Raw genomic sequence first — 16837 nt, forward strand, 5'->3', positions numbered from 1 at the left:
TTCTCTTTTATTTTTTTTAATTTTTTCACTTCCTCCTCTCTCTTTTTTCTCTCTTTTCTTCCATCTCTTTGTTTCCCTCTTTCTTCTTCTCTGTTGGATTAAACCAAAAACATTTTGACGGATCAAAGTCATAAAAAAGATATCACAGCAACTGGAAACAAATTCGACGGCTGCGATTTGTCTGGTTACGATGTGGAGCACTAGTTTGCATCGCGGTGGATTTGTTGCACTTTGTTCTAGTTCATGGTCTCTGCCTTAGGGCATGGTGCTGGTATAAGGTGGCAACATTGCTTAAATCAAGTGTTAAAATATATTTATAGTTTTAAAAGTTATTGCATCGGGTTCTCTATTAACTTCATATAGTCAAAAAATTTAGTATTTATAGTTTTGGTTCACTAATAGTTTTTCTACAATTTTGTATCAAGTCAATGTATGAAAAATGTTGTAGTGAAACTTGAACCCTAAAATGAAAGAAAAATCCAGTCAATGGAGAGAGTGACCCTTTTTCTTATTCTTGTACATATTAATTTTTCATAAATGTTTGGTAATGCATGGTATAATTGTTTGATTGTTTGTTTATGTTTTGATTTTGGCTTGATCTACTTGGGTAAATTTGAGCTACTTGTTTTTGGTGGTTGGATTTTGGCCTTATTTGTTTGGGTAGGCTGCAATTGTGCATGGTAGATTTGTTTGTGTTATTTGTTTTTGTTCTTTATCATAATTTTTATCTGTTGTAGCTATATTTCTAATTTATGATCATCTTTTTGTTTTGTTATTGAAAACCATGGTGTATCTCTTTGTCTATCTATACTTTTCCAGAAATCAGAATGGCGAACCCCTTGGAGGAAATTGTCGAAGACGTAACTCAACAAATACAATGGAAGATTTATGCAACATTTAGGAGTTGGTAACAAAAGCATCTTGGAAATTGCTTCTACCTTGTTTGTATATCTTCCTTGTAAACAAATTTTGTTGTACTGAATTCGTAATTTCTGTTTATTTGTAACTTAGGAAGAATTTCATTACAAATTATGTTCTTTTGTATGAATGATTTCCTTTAAATCATGAAAAATTTCATTACACATTGCTTTGGCCAGAAATGAACAATTTTATTCTGCTGCTTTTTTTTATATATTCACTTTGAAATTTTGCTACCAAAATAGGGATAAATTGGTCATTTGTTATCTCATTTTCTACAAACTCATAGGGATAAACTGGTCATTTCAATAATTCATAATAATTTGATGGCATAATCATAATTCAACAAATGATGTGGGTATTTATTTAATTGAATGAGTTGAATGGCCATAAATTAATAAAAACTAAAATATTAAACTTCCAAGGGTATTTCAGTCTTTTCTATCATTTTTGTCTTTTAGCAAATAGAACTCCTTAACTGCACATGACGGAAGGTGCTTGTTTGTCTTTTCTAATTCTTTTGGGTACCGATTTGTCTTTACGAAAAACTTTAAGTAAGTGTAAGTCGTTCTCTCTTATTATTATTATTATTTATGAAGAAAGAAAGGGTGAAACGTAATTATGCTTAAATTAAACAAGATAAATGTCATTAACCTTTTGATAATCAATACAACTTATATCATATGGGAGAAGCCATGTCTTTAGCCCTACAAATCCATCTACTGGAATCTCAATCTTTAATATTGAAAGAGTTAAAAAAGAATGAAAAGACAAAGACATAAAGTATTAAGTGATTCTCAATTATCCATCCCCTTTTTTGTCTTGGTCAGTTACCCTACTGTATCACATGTCGTCTTTTACTTACACCAAATAATTTGCTATATTAAAACCATATAATAAAACATGTAAAATGGACAGGATCGATTTGGAACATGTATATTATATGTAAGCTGAAATAAAAATTAAACCAGATCAATTTTTACCAATATAATACAAAGCATAATTTGCCGTATGATATCTTCACATCCGACTGCACTATAGACTAGTTAAACCTGATAAGATGTAGGTTCAACTAGACTGCAGTATTGTACGTATATGATTCATATGAATGGTGTTTCACCTTCACATGTGAATGTCAACATTAAGTACCTTCTTATTATTATTTTTTGTTTCTTGTTTTGGACCAACTATAACCAGATAACAGCACCACCTTTCACGGATTTCCTTCCTTAATCTAATATTTTCTGTTAGTTATTATTGTGGGTGTTTGGATCAGTTTACTCATATCTCAATTAATCATTTTTGATTTTAGAATTATCAATCATGTAAGAGTTTTAGTTACTATCCTTATTAATAACTGTGGAGTGACTCTAACTTTTTATCTCTTGAATAATACATCCAATAATCTATATCTAATCACTTAACTATCCAGATATAGTTTAATCTAATCATAACACCGGCTATTACCTCCAAATATATCACAATCTTCATACCGATTGAACATTAAATTTATCCTATTATTTGAAAATAATATTAATTCATAGACAACTCTAATATTCAATATAGTCGACTGCAAGAATTAATCGGGTTTCAAGATTTGATTAGTTGTTAATAATAATAATAATAATAATTTTTTTTTTTTTGTAAAAAATATGAGATAACGAAAATAAATATTAGGTAAACAGTACAATCAAATATTCACTAATTCATATCAGTATATTTTTTATTAGCTTATTAACAGAATAATATTTATTAATTTTTTTTGTAAAAAATATGAAATAACGAAAATAAATACAGTATTAGGTAAACAGTACAATCAAATATTCATTAATTCATATTAGTATGGTTTTTAACTAGACATGGGGCTTGCGCGTTGTGCAGATATGTTTAATCAATGTTTTTGAAATAAATTGTAAACAAATTTATTCTAACAAAATAAACTAATTAGATTAAGACATAATAATTGTTAAATTATACAAATTTTAAAGTAAATATAAATTTTATATATATACAAAGTGGTGTTAAGATAAAATTAATAATTGTACATGTATAATTATTAATATCAATTATAGGTTGATGTCATTAAATTACTTATCCAAGTTGAGAAGATCACCTGAATATTATATGGTTTAATTATATTTTATGGATCATTACCTTGTACAATTGATATTATTTTTGTAGACATGTCTTTAATATTCGATGTCAGTATTTTATAGTGAATCGTATATAATATTTAAGATCACCTGAATATTATCAAGATCAACTATTTAAATTTAAAATTTATATTGACCTTCTGCAATTTCTATAACTTATATTCATTTTCAAGTTGCGTTGCGCGAGTATGTTTATTATATATATTTTTTTACATTATTATTGGGTTTTTGTGTTTTAAATATATATTTTCTCTATTGAAGTTCATTTTATATTGAATTGATAATTAAAAAATTAATAAATAAAATATCCACAAATTGAACTCAAAGTCTATATCATCATAGTTCTTCTTAAATATGTCACCATTTGAAATCGCAACCAAAGTTTAAAACTTTGTCAAGAAAAGCAAAAAAAATTGCAGGATAACCCATGGGGTATTATTGATAAGTCTACAAATCAATCAGAGAAAGAGAAACATTGTTGAAAAATGTGAACTTTTAAGCAAGAGACTTGCAGAGCCAAAGGAAAAAAAAACTGATTTTGATTATTGAGAAGAGAAAATGAATTATTTTTATTATTATTATTTTAGAAATTAAAAAAAAAATTAAGAATATTGAGAAGAGAACTCACATAGAAAGCAACAACTCAAACAGTATAATCTGAACGCAACTTAATTGAAGCATTGAAGCAGCCTTGAAGATAAAGGTCCTATGATACAAATCTATTTGCTGCAATTAGAATTGACCACCATCTATAGCAAAAAAAGCATTGGATGATAGCATCCTAAAGAAAGACGATAATTGTAAAACCCACAAAACCCACAAATCAAACAACAAAATCAATCCAAAAATCAACAAAAAGAGATAGAACAAATACAATTAGAACTACATATCAATATTTGTTTTCCTTTGTCATCACTAAAATTGAATTTGTTTTATATGTGTGATGATAAAATGAATGGTTCGACAGCAGGTCTATAGTTATCCTAATTTATCATATAATATATCAAATTAAAATCCTATCTTTCTAGTTTCCAAAGATTCAAACCGCCCATCAATTGGATTTTTATTGAGCAAGTTATGACTAACTTACTACTGACTGTTTAGTGGAAATCGAGAACAAGGAAAATCGAAATGTGTGATATAATAAAAGGAATGGTTCGAAGCGGTGCTACAGTTATCCAAATTAAGCGTATAATATATTAAATTAAAGCTCTGTCTGTCTAGTTTCTAAATATTCAAACCTCTCATCAATTAAATTTTTATTGAGCAAGTTATGGTCAATTTACTACTGACTATTCGGTGAAAACCGAAATGTGTGTGATGATAAAACTAATATTTCGGCAATGGGACTACAATTATCAACATTAAGCATACAATATATCAAATTAAAGCCCCATATGTCTAGTTTTTAAATATTTAAATCTCTCATTAATTGGATTTTTATTGAGAAAGTAATTCAATTTACTATTGACTGTTCAGTGGAAGCCGAAATGTATGTAATGATAAAAGGAATTGTTTGACAGTGAGGGTAAAGTTATCCAAATTAAGCGTATAATATATCAAATTAAAGTCTTATCTGTCTAGTTTCTAAAGATTCAAACCTCTCATAATTGGAGTTTTATTGAGCAAGTTATGGTCAATTAACTACTGGTTGTTTAGTAGAAACTTAAATATGTGTGATGATAAAATGAATGGTTTACTAAAGCTACATGGTTCAGCATCAAACATCGGTTGATATTTAAAAAAAAAAAAAAAATTAGTTATATTCAGCAACAACCTCTTTTCATAATATATATATGTGACATAAAAATATATCAACAAAAAGAGATAAAACAATTAGAATTAAAACTACATATCAATATTTGTTTTCCTTTAAGGATGATATTAATGGTTCGACATATTATTAATGGTTTATCAAAGCTACATGGTTCGGCAACAAACATCATATGATATTTGTGATACAAATAAATTTTTTTATATTCAGCAACAACCTGTTTTCGATATATGTATGTGACATACAAAAATATCAACAAAAAGAGAGAGAACAAATACAATTAAAACTACATATCAATATTTGTTATCCTTTGTCATCACTAAAATTGAATTGATTTTATATGTGTGATGATAAAATAAATGGTTCGGCCACATATCTGTAGTTATCCAAATTCATCGTATAATATATTAAATTAAAGATCTATCTTTCTAGTTTTCGAAGATTTAAACCGCTTATTAATTGAATTTTTATTGAGTAAGTTATGGTCAATTTACTATTGATTGTTCAGTGAAAATCGAGAAATAGGGGAAACCGAAATATGTGTGATGATAAAAAGAATGGTTCGAAAGTGAGGCTACAGTTATCCAAATTAAGCGTATAATATACCAAATTAAATCCTTGTATGTCTAGGTTCTAAAGATTCAAACCTCTCATCAATTGGAGTTTTATTGAGCATGTTATGGTCAATTTACTATTGACTATTCAGTGGAAACCAAAATGTATGTGATAATAAAAAGAATGGTTTGGACGTGGGACTATAGTTATCCAAATTAAGCATATAATATACCAAATTAAATTTCTATCTATTTAGTTTCTAAAGATTCAAACCTCTCATCAATTGGAGTTTTATTGAGCAAGTTATAGTCAATGTACTACTGTTGTTTAGTGGAAATCGAAATGTGTGTGATGATAAAAGGAATAACTTGGCAGTGGGGAAAAAGTTATCCAAATTAAGCGTATAATATATCAATTCAAACCCCTGTATGTCTAGTTTCTAAAGATGTAAATCTCTCATCAATTGGATTTTTATTGAGTAAATTAGGGTCAATTAACTACTGACTGTTCAATAGAAATCAAAATGTGTGTGATGATGAAAGGAATGGTTCAGCAGTGGGGCTACAGTTATCCAAAGTAACCATATAATATATCAAATTAAAGCACTGTTTGTCTAGTTTCTAAAGATTTAATCATTTCATCAATAGGACTTTTATTGAACAAGTTATGATCAATTTACTACTGATTGTTTAGTGGAAATTGAAATGCATGTGTTAAATAAATGAAATTAGTTATATTCAGCAACAACCTCTTTTTATGATATATGTATGTAACATAAAAAAATATCAACAAAAAGAGATAGAACAATTACAATTATAGTTACATATTAATATTTGTTTTCCTTGAAGGATAATAATAATGGTTCGACATATTATAAATAGTTTACTAAAGCTACATGGTTCGGCAACAAACATCAAATGATATTTGTGATACAAATAAAAATTGTTATATCCAGCAATAGCCTGTTTTCGATATATGTATGTAACATAAAAAAATATCAACAAAAAGAGATAAAACAAATAAAATTAAAACTACATATCAATATTTGTTTTCCTTTGTCATCACTAAAATTGAATTGGTTTTATGTGTGTGATGATAAAATGAATACTTTGGCCGCAGGTTTATAGTTATTCAAATTCATCGTATAATATATCAAATTAAAGCTCTATCTTTCTAGTTTCCAAAGATTTAAACCACTCATCAATTAAATTTTTATTGAGTAAGTTATGACTAATTTACTACTTACTGTTCAGTGGAAATCGAGAAACAGGGAAAACCAAAATGTGTGTGATAATAAAGGAATGGTTTGGAAGTGGAGCTATAGTTAGTTTCTAAATATTTAAACCTCTGATCAATTGAACTTTTATTGAGAAAGTTATGGTCAATTTACTACTGACTGTTTAGTGAAAATCGAAATGTGTGTGATGGTAAAATGAATGGTTCGGAAGTGGGGCTATAGTTATCTAAATTAAGCGTATAATATACCAAATTAAAGCTCCGTTTTTCTAGTTTCTAAATATTCAAACCTCTCATCAATTGAAGTTTTATTATGCAAGTTATGGTCAACTGACTACTATTTGTTCAATGGAAACCGAAATGTGTGTGATGATAAAATGAATGGTTCAGCAGTTGGGCTATAGTTACCCAAATTAAGCGTATAATATATCAATTTAAATCCCTGTCTATCTAGTTTCTAAAGATACAAACCTCTCATCAATTGGATTTTTATTGAGCAAGTTATGATCAATTTACTACTGATTGTTCAGTAAAAACCGAAATACGTGTGATGATTAAATGAATGGTTTACTTGACCCAAATTTAAGGGATTATTATATTAGGACTGATAAGAAATATTTCAAATAACACCTATTAATTGGAAAGCGGAATTAGCCAAAATTAATTCATTTAACATATATACTCGCACATCAGTAGGACATAAACAATTAATCATTCATATAACAAATTAAAATACACGAATGTTTTTACAGAAAACATATTCAACACAAATGAATTGTTTCTACTAATATAGATATGACACATATTCACAGTTCGACTGACAATAGGATCATTCTCGATTTGATCTTAGTAACGTACATGAACATTTCTTTGAAAACAAACATAACAAAATTTAATCGATCTTTATGTTAAGATTATTAAGGAACAATTATTCATTCGTATAACAATTGTTACCTGAAAACGAAATCAACAAAAGTTAATTAATCTTCATATTAAAATTGTTAAGGAATATACTTACCGTTCGATAAGACTAACACAATTAATCATTTAAACAGATTGACCGAACAAAAATGATCATTCAACCAAATAATAATTGTTAAAATAGTTAGGAGATATACTTACACTTTCGTATTAAAATAGTTAGAAGATATACTTACAGTTTAGAAGAACGAATCAAAATAACAACTTATTTGACAATGTCAATTGGACATCGTTCCTTGATTCCATGCCAATTCATGAATCTTTGACTTGTAAACAAGAACAAAAACATAAATAAATAAAAAATCATCGATTCACAAAATCATGAAGAACATATGTATTTTTGACACAAATTAACATGACTTATAAACAATTAACAAAAGACCAGAGGTATTGTTGACATCAACTAACATATTGCGATAATACACAACTGAACATACGTCCCTTTTATAACTCCTTATTTAGACATTTGGAATGCCAACACAATTAAATATGAATTGAATATGAAGAAAGGTTTGCAATGTCAATACAATGCACTTATATAATTATTAATAAACAAGTATGCTTTTACTACCAATGCAATGCACCTATGTAATCCAATCTTTATGTCTATTTATTTAGATTTTAGAATACCAATGCAACAATTAATATTGTTTACATCATTACCAATAAAATTCAACCACATGGCAATCACAAATCCAATATGTCATTATGGTTAGACCTTTAGAATGCTAATGTAATGCACCTATATAATTAGTATTATTATTAATTATTAATATAACCAATGCAATGCACCTATATAATCCAATCTTTATGTCTATTTATTTAGACTTTGAAATACCAATGTAGCAATTAATATTGTCTACATTATCATCGATAAAATTCAACCACAGAGCAATCACAAATTCAAGATGTCATTATGGTTAGATCTTTAGAATGCTAATGCAATGTACCTGTATTATTATTAATTATTAATATAGATCTCATTTTTTGAATTAATTAATAATTATATATGGAACAATAAATATCAATCTAATGTGTCAAGATAGAGTAATTTGATTGGCTTGTTAATTCAATGTATCAAAATAGAGCAATTCTAGAGCTTCTAAAATATGTCATATGGTGAACAACTTGTATGGGTATTCAACTTTATATATATAAAGTTTATTAACAGAATAATATTTATTATTTCAAAAATCTTACATTAAAATTCCGTACCAAAATTTTTGCACCTAAAAAAAATAAACCTTTAAGAGCATCTCTAAATGACTCTTTATATGATCCAAACTCTTTATTATAAAGAGTTTATTTATAAAAACAAGAGTCCAACCGACTTTTTATCTTTAAAATATAAATTAGAGAGTGAGTTTGACTCTCCATATTTAGAGAGTTAAATTTTACTCTCTATCCTAATTTTAATTAATAAATTATAAGTTCCTATACATTTTATTTATTAATTCTCTTTCTATTAGGCCTCTTTTTTAACAATAAAGAACATCTTCATTAAATTTAAAAGGTTTAAGCCTCTTTTTTAATAATAAAAAACATCTTCATTAAATTTAAAAAATTTATTAAATTTAAATAAAAATTATATTATTTATATTTTAAAATTAGTAAAGATTTTTTTTATTTATATAAAAGATGTTTTTCAAGATAAAGAGTGTAATTACATGCTTTAAATACGAAATCAGCTGATGGTGGCGCCCACAATCACTCTGCCACGTCAATTTTAATCATATGGCCCGCTTGATTAAAACATTTCGAAAGTCTACGCGCGCGTGGAACCAGGACTCTTTCGTATAGTTCGTACGTACGTCGTTACTTTCCGTGTCGTATAGCGGACTGTTTATTCAATCACTCACCCTCTGCCACGTGGTAGCTGAAACTTAGCTTTATATTCTTCTCGTCTATGATTCAAATAGTAACTCCACGAGATGGCAATTACTGATCTAAGGCAGGTCGTTTCTCCTTCAACTTCGCTACCACCACAACCTGTCTCTCTCGTCTCCACATCCACTCGAAACGATAGTGCGTCTCTTTCATTATTTATGCAAAAGCTCGGTGCCCAGCAGCTTGTATATATATTTTGTCAGTGGTTTTGTCATTGGGAGTATGGATTTTTCGTGGATACTTGATTTCCTCCAGGGTATGATAAAGCCGGCGGCCGCCACGGCGGTGGTGCTGATGGCTGTGCTGTTGTCCATCTTTCAAAAGCTTGGATTGGAGGGTGAAATGATTTATTCCATTTTCAGGGCTTTTCTTCAACTCTCTGTTATTGGCTTTGTTCTTCAGTTCATTTTTACCCAAGAAAACAGTGGTTGGATCATTCTTGCTTACCTTTTCATGGTTCGTTCTTAATTCTTATCGTTTCTTTTTTTCCTGCTTTGTTTTTTCATGGTTGGATTTTTCGTGCATATGTTATCAGAATCATAAATAAGTTTTGCAGTCAAAGAGCTGAAAGAGTTTGTTGTCAAAGAACCGAAAGAAAACATCTAATACAGATATAATCAAGCTCTCAGGTTGGAATTTTCTTATATATATACAGAGATCCGATGTTCTAACCCAGCTTAATTACCTGAAATGAGAAGAAACAGAGAGGGTCCATGCTTTATTTTCTATCTGTCATGTCGAGTAAAGAGTATGCAATTTTGATCCGTTCATATTGTCCACAAGTGTCACCGAATTATTCCTCCTCTGTTTCAGCCTAATGAATAAATATGAACTGGACAAGTAAAATTTAAATTCTGGAGATGCAGGGCCTTTTTCTTCCAATTTTAAGCTAGCCCTTTTGCAGTTGACATGTTTCTGGGTGCTGCTGTTACTCGTGTCTTCGTTCTTGACATTGTTTCACTGTTTCCTGTAGGTCACAGTTGCTGGTTATACGGCCGGTCAACGGGCGAAACATGTACCCCGTGGGAAGTACGTTGCCGGAGCTTCCATCCTGGCCGGAACTGCAGTGACCATGTTTTTGCTTGTTATACTAAGGGTCTTCCCTTTCACTCCAAGATATATCATTCCTGTTGCGGGAATGATGGTTGGAAATGCAATGACAGTAACCGGAGTAACAATGAAAAGACTTCGAGATGATATCAAGACACAATTGAACTTGGTAAGTTCTAATTTTTACGAAAAATTAACGAATGATGTTTTGAAATCTTTTGGAAACCAGAATTTGACAAAATTCTAGTGAATATTCCCAATTCAAGTGTCAATGGCTGCATCTGATGGATGGTTTTGTTTAACAGGTGGAGACAGCGTTAGCTCTGGGTGCAACGCCACGGCAAGCAACACTTCTGCAGGTGAAGAGGGCTCTGGTTATTGCACTTTCTCCGGTATTGGACAACGCCAAAACCGTGGGTCTAATTTCACTCCCTGGGGCAATGACTGGACTGATAATGGGAGGAGCTTCGCCCCTGGAGGCCATTCAACTGCAGATTGTTGTAATGAACATGCTTATTGGTGCATCTACAGTTAGCAGCATCATGTCAACTTACCTCTGTTGGCCTGCCTTCTTCACCACAGCATATCAGCTGGAAACTAAAGTCTTCAGTTCTGAATGAGACTGGTAAGATTGAATTTGAGTATTCTATTAATTATCACATATATGAAATTTATTCATGTTTAGTATAATCAATCTGTGTTTGCTGTTGCAGAAAAGTTCCATGAATGTTTTAGAAATTCTAGATTTTTTCTTTGCTAGGCTGGTGCATGAACCTTCTGTGGCATTTGAAAATTTGATCTGGTAATAGCTATCTTATATGTTTAGTGCATGGTTGATTTTATTTTGAGGTCATGTCTGGGGATGCTAATATCCTTCGCTTAAAGGGATTCCCAATTTCCCACTTTCTACTTATAAAAGATATAATAACAGAGCAAAGATGCCAAAAGAACTTCTAGTAATGCAAGTAGAGCAGCAAGCAGAATCATTTTCTATCACAATACAACCTCAATCAAAACCAACATGCCTGACCCTGTTAATGTGTATTTACTTTCAATATAGATCTTTGCACATCGAGCTGAAATTCAGTACATTGGCTATAAATATTTTAACTGATACGACAGCCAATAATCTGTTTTGCTGGGCTGAGCTCTATTTGATGACGGCAGTCTCAAGGGGAATCAGTAAATTTCTTCTTGATCCACATTACGAAGTTACAAACTGATATGCCGAAAAATACACTACATCAAAACCACCTATCAAAATGAGTTGACAATCCCATCAATTAAAGTTTAACCAGAGCTAAAGGGGGTGTTTATCTAAGCTTATAAGTTGGTCAAACTAACTTATAAGTTCTAAAATTAAATTGACGTGTTTGTTTATAACTTTTTTGAGCTTATAAGTTGAGTTTATAAGCAAAAAAAAAATAAGTTGGAGGGGAGGTACTTTTTTTTTTGGCTTATAAGCATTCTAATTATAAGCATTCTAATTATAAGCTAGTTTGACTAAATATATTATCACATTATTCTTATTTAATTTTAAAATTCCATAGTATACCCTTATTTAATGTAGTACATTTTTTAGTCATTTTATAATAAAATGTACTTATAAGTCACATTTTACCAAACACGTTAATTACTTATCAGTCACTTATAAGTACTTTAACCAAACACGTAATTGCTTAAAATTTTAAATGCTTATAAGCTAAAATTAGCTTATAAGCACTTGTCGGTTATAAGCTAATTTTCATAAGCTTAGACAAACACCCCCAAAATAACATTGGGCATGTTTGGCTTATTATTTCTGCCAATATTTCCAATCCTATTCTCCAAATAATGTTTGGCACATTATTCCAAAAATATTATCCAATTTTTTTTAATTACTTGTAGACCCCATAAGGTTACTAATTTCATTAAATACCCCCTGAAAAAAAGTTTAAAAATTAGCAAAAATACCCCCACGACCCATACTTGCCAGATTCCGGCAACCACCATCGGTGGTAGTCGGAATCTGTACAACGACCTACCTGCCGACTAGAAATGGCTGAAAGTTCACCGATCTGGCCTTTTTCGGCCAGATCCACCACGAATTTGGCCGAAAAGGCCAAATCTAGCCGTAATGACGGCCAAAGAAATGGTTCGTCGTTGACGGTCAACGATGGCCAAGAGGTCGTGGATCTGGCCTGAAAAGGCCATAACGACGCGTTACGACACAGATCCGACCGATCTGTGTCATAACACAATTTTCTGGCCAGATTTCGGCGGTGGTGGCTGGAATCTGGCACTGCAGGTGGTTGGAGTGTTTTTGTCGTTTTATACATTAGGGTGTTTAATTAAATTAGCAAACCTAAGGGTTTTTTCATAAATTTTTAAATTTTACCTCGTAATACTCTCATATCCAACTACCCAATATTATTCCTAAAATCCTATTCAAAATAATAAACCAAACGCACCCATTAGTGTCAAAACCAAACCGACCTAAGTTGTTATTAAGCGTATTTATATCAATCATATCTCATTTTAAGATAAGGATTAGAGAGGGGTCTCAACAACTTGTAAAAACAGTTATTACATTGAACTCAAATGTATAAATAGGCACTTCTCTTCATGAAGAGGGGGCTGGATGTATGAGAGCTAGACACAAATTCGAGCTTCAACCATTATTTTTCTCTATAAACAAAGCATTACTCCATCTTTGTCCGCCTTACAAGTGATATTAGAAAAATAGTCAGAGAATAATAAAATCACAGTGGATGTAGGATTTGCTTCAAGCATCCAAACTGCTATAAAAATATCTCTTGTCAATCTTTTATTTTTGTTTCTTCAAACATATATTATCACAGCATCGTAAACACTCCCATAATCTACTCACATGTGATTTCTAAGCACTTTACACATGTAAAGTCGTTGGTGTCAAAATCAAGCATCAACAGTTTGACACTAGAAAGAGGGCATGATTCACATAAGCTCTCCATGTTTTTCCAGCAAATCTCAACTTCTTTTAGCAAGTTTCGACTTCTTCAGCAAATTTCAACTTCTTTTTCTAGAATCACGTTATTAGATGTGGAAATTTGAGCATGATAAAATATGAATCTGAAGAAGCCACAAACATAAGAATTGTAGCCCTTTGAGTTATCTTTTCGATGGTCTAAGAATCATCCAAATCCAAGGTCTACAGCTCAAGTTATCGTCAAAATACTAAAGCCTATTCTGGATCAGAGCTCTCAAATCGTGTGCATCAAAGCTCTCAGATCATGCGCATTAGAGCTTTTAGATCACACACATTAGATCTATTAGATTCCGTGCTTCCAAACGCCCAAATCGTGTGCTTTCGAGTGCCTAAATCGTGCGTCCGAGTACCCAGATCACGCTTCCGAGCGCCCAAATCACACGCTTCTGAGAGCCCAGATCACATGCTTATGGGCACTCAGATCGCTAAGATCCTTCAAATCTTGTGTTCTTAGATCAAGCCCCGCACTTTCTGATTGAACTTCTTGTATTCTCAGATCAAGTTCCGCACTTTTTGATAGAACTTCTTGTGTTCTCAGATCAGGCCCTGTGCTTTCTGATCAAACTTCTTGTGTTCTCAGATCAAGCCCCGCATTTTCTGATCGAACTTTTTGTGTTCTCAGATCAAGCCTTGCGCTTTCTGATCGAATTTCTCGTGTTCTTAGATAAATCTCTATGCTTTCTAATCGAACTCCTTATGCTCTATGTTTTCTGATCGAACTCTTTATGCTCTCAGATCGCAAAAAGTTCTTAAGCTCTCAGATCACAAAGAGCTCTTGAGTTCTCAAATCAAAGCTCTTTATGCTCTCTAATTGAGCTCATAAGCTCACTCATTCGCTTGAGATCGCGCACCTTCGATCGTTCAGATCGCGTGGTCCAGATCAAGCTCCTTATCCCGAGATTGTGCGTTATAGATTGCACGCCTCTAGCTCTCAAATCGAGCCTTTGTCACATCGCGATCAACTCCTAGCTCTCAAATTGCAATCAACTCTCAGTTCTGAGATTGCGAACAACCTTAGATCGTGTTCTTAGCTTTTAGATTGCGATTAGTTCTCAGTTCTCAGATCGCGATCAGCTATCAACATAAAAAAAACATGTAGAAAACTTAAAACAGCCTCAAAACATGTCAAAACAGTGGATTTTGGCCCCGAAAATGACCCTCAATTGCCACGACATAGAGCTCAAAACGAGCTTTCTATTGATATCTTACAGGCTCCAAAACTCTTTTCGGATAAAAAAGTTATGGCTGTTTTAAGTTAGCATGTCCGTTTAGGACCTTTGAATCGTGCGTTTGGGCTTTTGACGCTTAGCTCTCTCCAGGGATTTATTTTCTTCTAGATGTTTTACGTTAGTGATCAGATTGCAATCAGCTCCCAGTTCTCATATTGCGATCAGCTCTTAGCTATCAGGGTGCTCCTATCTCTTAGAGTGCAGTCCTAGATCTCAGATCATTATAATAGATCAAGATCTCAACACCCGATCATGCTAGGCATAATTCAAGCTCTTTATCCGATTTTAAGATAAGGATTGGAGAGGCGTCTCCACGTGTCCCCACAACTTACAAAATCACTTATTACATTGAGCTCAAAGGTATAAATAGACACATTTCTTCATGCAAAGGGGGGCTGGGCATATGAGAGCTGGACACAAATTCGAGCTTCAACCATTATTTTTCTTTGTAAACAAAATATTACTCAATCTTTGTACACTTTACAGACAATATAAAAAAATAGTCAGAGAATAATAGAATTACAGTGGGTGTAGGATTTGCTTCAAGCATCTAAACCACTATAAAAATCTCTCTCGTCAATCTTTTATTTATATTTTTTCAAACATATATTATCACTGTATCATAAACACTTCCATAATCTACTTACAAGTGATTTCTTAACACTTTACATATGCAAAGTCGTTGGTGTTAAAATCAAACATCAATACAAATGGTTCAAATATTTAACTATTATGGTCAATGAGAGATGGAAATTGAGCCCTAAAAGGCTAAAACGTGAACAATGCAAACACGAAGAATTTGAGTCCATCTAAGGCAGGCTTTTCCCAATTTCAAAGGGGTTGACACCAGAGAAGTTATATCATATTGCACACATCACATTGCTCTGCCGATTTGCAGCCCCACGTTGAACCAAAACTGTTAAAAAATTATCAGAATAACAACATGGATACAGATATGAGAAATATCATAAACCAGACTTACCCTTGCCTAGATTTCTGGGTTTAAATGAACAGGAAAAGCTAATATTCTACACAAAAATGAAATTACAAAAAATCAATGATCAAGCGAAAATTCCAGAAGTATTATGGTCTTATAATTAAACATTGAAAATATGGTTAAAGGGAGACATATAGGCTAAAGCCAGACCAGGTGTTTCACAATATTACAATTAAACCTTACTGTCATAATATGAAAAAAATGAAAAAACAATTAATGAATGAAAGATTTTTCCGTATTATTAAAACAAACCCAACCCATCATTGAACTCTCCTCTTGATTGTAGTATGAGCTCCTTTACTGGTTAATTTGTTTCATATAATGGATTTTCATGTTCATAATTCCCAGGTGGATCATAGTTGCAGATGACAATCACACCTCCATTGTTGCACTTCTGACGTGCACAGCCAATCCTACAAGTTTTTCTCCATATGACCTGCGTGTAATGTCCGCACATTTGGCCTTCGCTGCATGTATTTCCTTTATCATCAAAATACTGCGACTCACTGGCCCATGACTGCACCACTTCTGTAGGCGTCCAATGGTCATACCCTCCCCAGAACAAGTTCTCTCCGTAGGGTCCATTAGAATGTATCATGTTGCAGTCCCCCGAGAGAGCGTTGGCCCAATTTTGTGCACACTTAGCTAACTCCTCGTCCCAATTCAAAGGTGGCTCGCCCATGTGTTCCCTGATATTGTTGTGCGCGTCGAGAAACTCTTGTTTCATTAGCTCCTCATCTTCGTGTGCCTTGGTGGCGACGGTGAAGACGAGGAGATATAATATGAAGGTGGATATTATAATATTTTGGAATGTTAGCGACGACATTGGTGGCTTGAACGATAGTTGTAATGAAATGATTTTGATTGATGATGGTTTTGCGACTTCAGCTAGCCACTGTCAGGATCCGAGAGCAGCGGCATGGTGGAGAATGAGGTTGAAGAAGGGATTTAATCCTAACACAGCTTCTATATGTACTCCATGGAGCACCGCAATTTGAGGGAAGCCACATGTATTGAAAGGTGAAAAACTTACATGAAATTGGTTTTTCA

The 16837-nt window shown here is 32.1% G+C and overlaps 1 protein-coding gene across 3 annotated transcripts; it reads left to right on the forward strand.

The window, feature by feature from the left end:
• The first annotated feature begins 9726 nt into the window (after window positions 1-9726).
• On the forward strand, window positions 9727-16207 carry LOC116115862 (protein ALUMINUM SENSITIVE 3). Of its 3 annotated transcripts, none has more exons than XM_031401992.1 (4): window positions 9727-9960; window positions 10478-10723; window positions 10860-11179; window positions 16136-16207. In XM_031401992.1, exons 1-3 carry the CDS (start codon window positions 9727-9729, stop codon window positions 11172-11174), a joined length of 795 nt encoding a protein of 264 aa, XP_031257852.1. In that variant the 3' UTR covers window positions 11175-11179; window positions 16136-16207. The 3 variants fall into 3 exon arrangements, with proteins under 3 accessions (XP_031257852.1, XP_031257851.1, XP_031257850.1); XM_031401991.1 differs by lacking the exon at window positions 16136-16207 and adding an exon at window positions 11268-11469; XM_031401990.1 differs by lacking the exon at window positions 16136-16207 and having other exon boundaries at window positions 10860-11248.
• Window positions 16208-16837: the final 630 nt, after the last annotated feature.

The sequence above is a fragment of the Pistacia vera genome, unplaced genomic scaffold (assembly GCF_008641045.1).
Source record: "Pistacia vera cultivar Batoury unplaced genomic scaffold, PisVer_v2 Contig754, whole genome shotgun sequence".
NCBI lineage: Eukaryota > Viridiplantae > Streptophyta > Magnoliopsida > Sapindales > Anacardiaceae > Pistacia > Pistacia vera.

Coding starts and splice junctions, on each gene's coding strand:
- LOC116115862 (XM_031401992.1), top strand. CDS start 9,727: ATGGATTTTTCGTGGATACTTGATTTCCTCCAGGGTATGATAAAGCCG. Junction 9,961..10,477: donor TTCTTGCTTACCTTTTCATG/GTTCGTTCTTAA, acceptor TGTTTCCTGTAG/GTCACAGTTGCTGGTTATAC. Junction 10,724..10,859: donor TCAAGACACAATTGAACTTG/GTAAGTTCTAAT, acceptor TTTGTTTAACAG/GTGGAGACAGCGTTAGCTCT.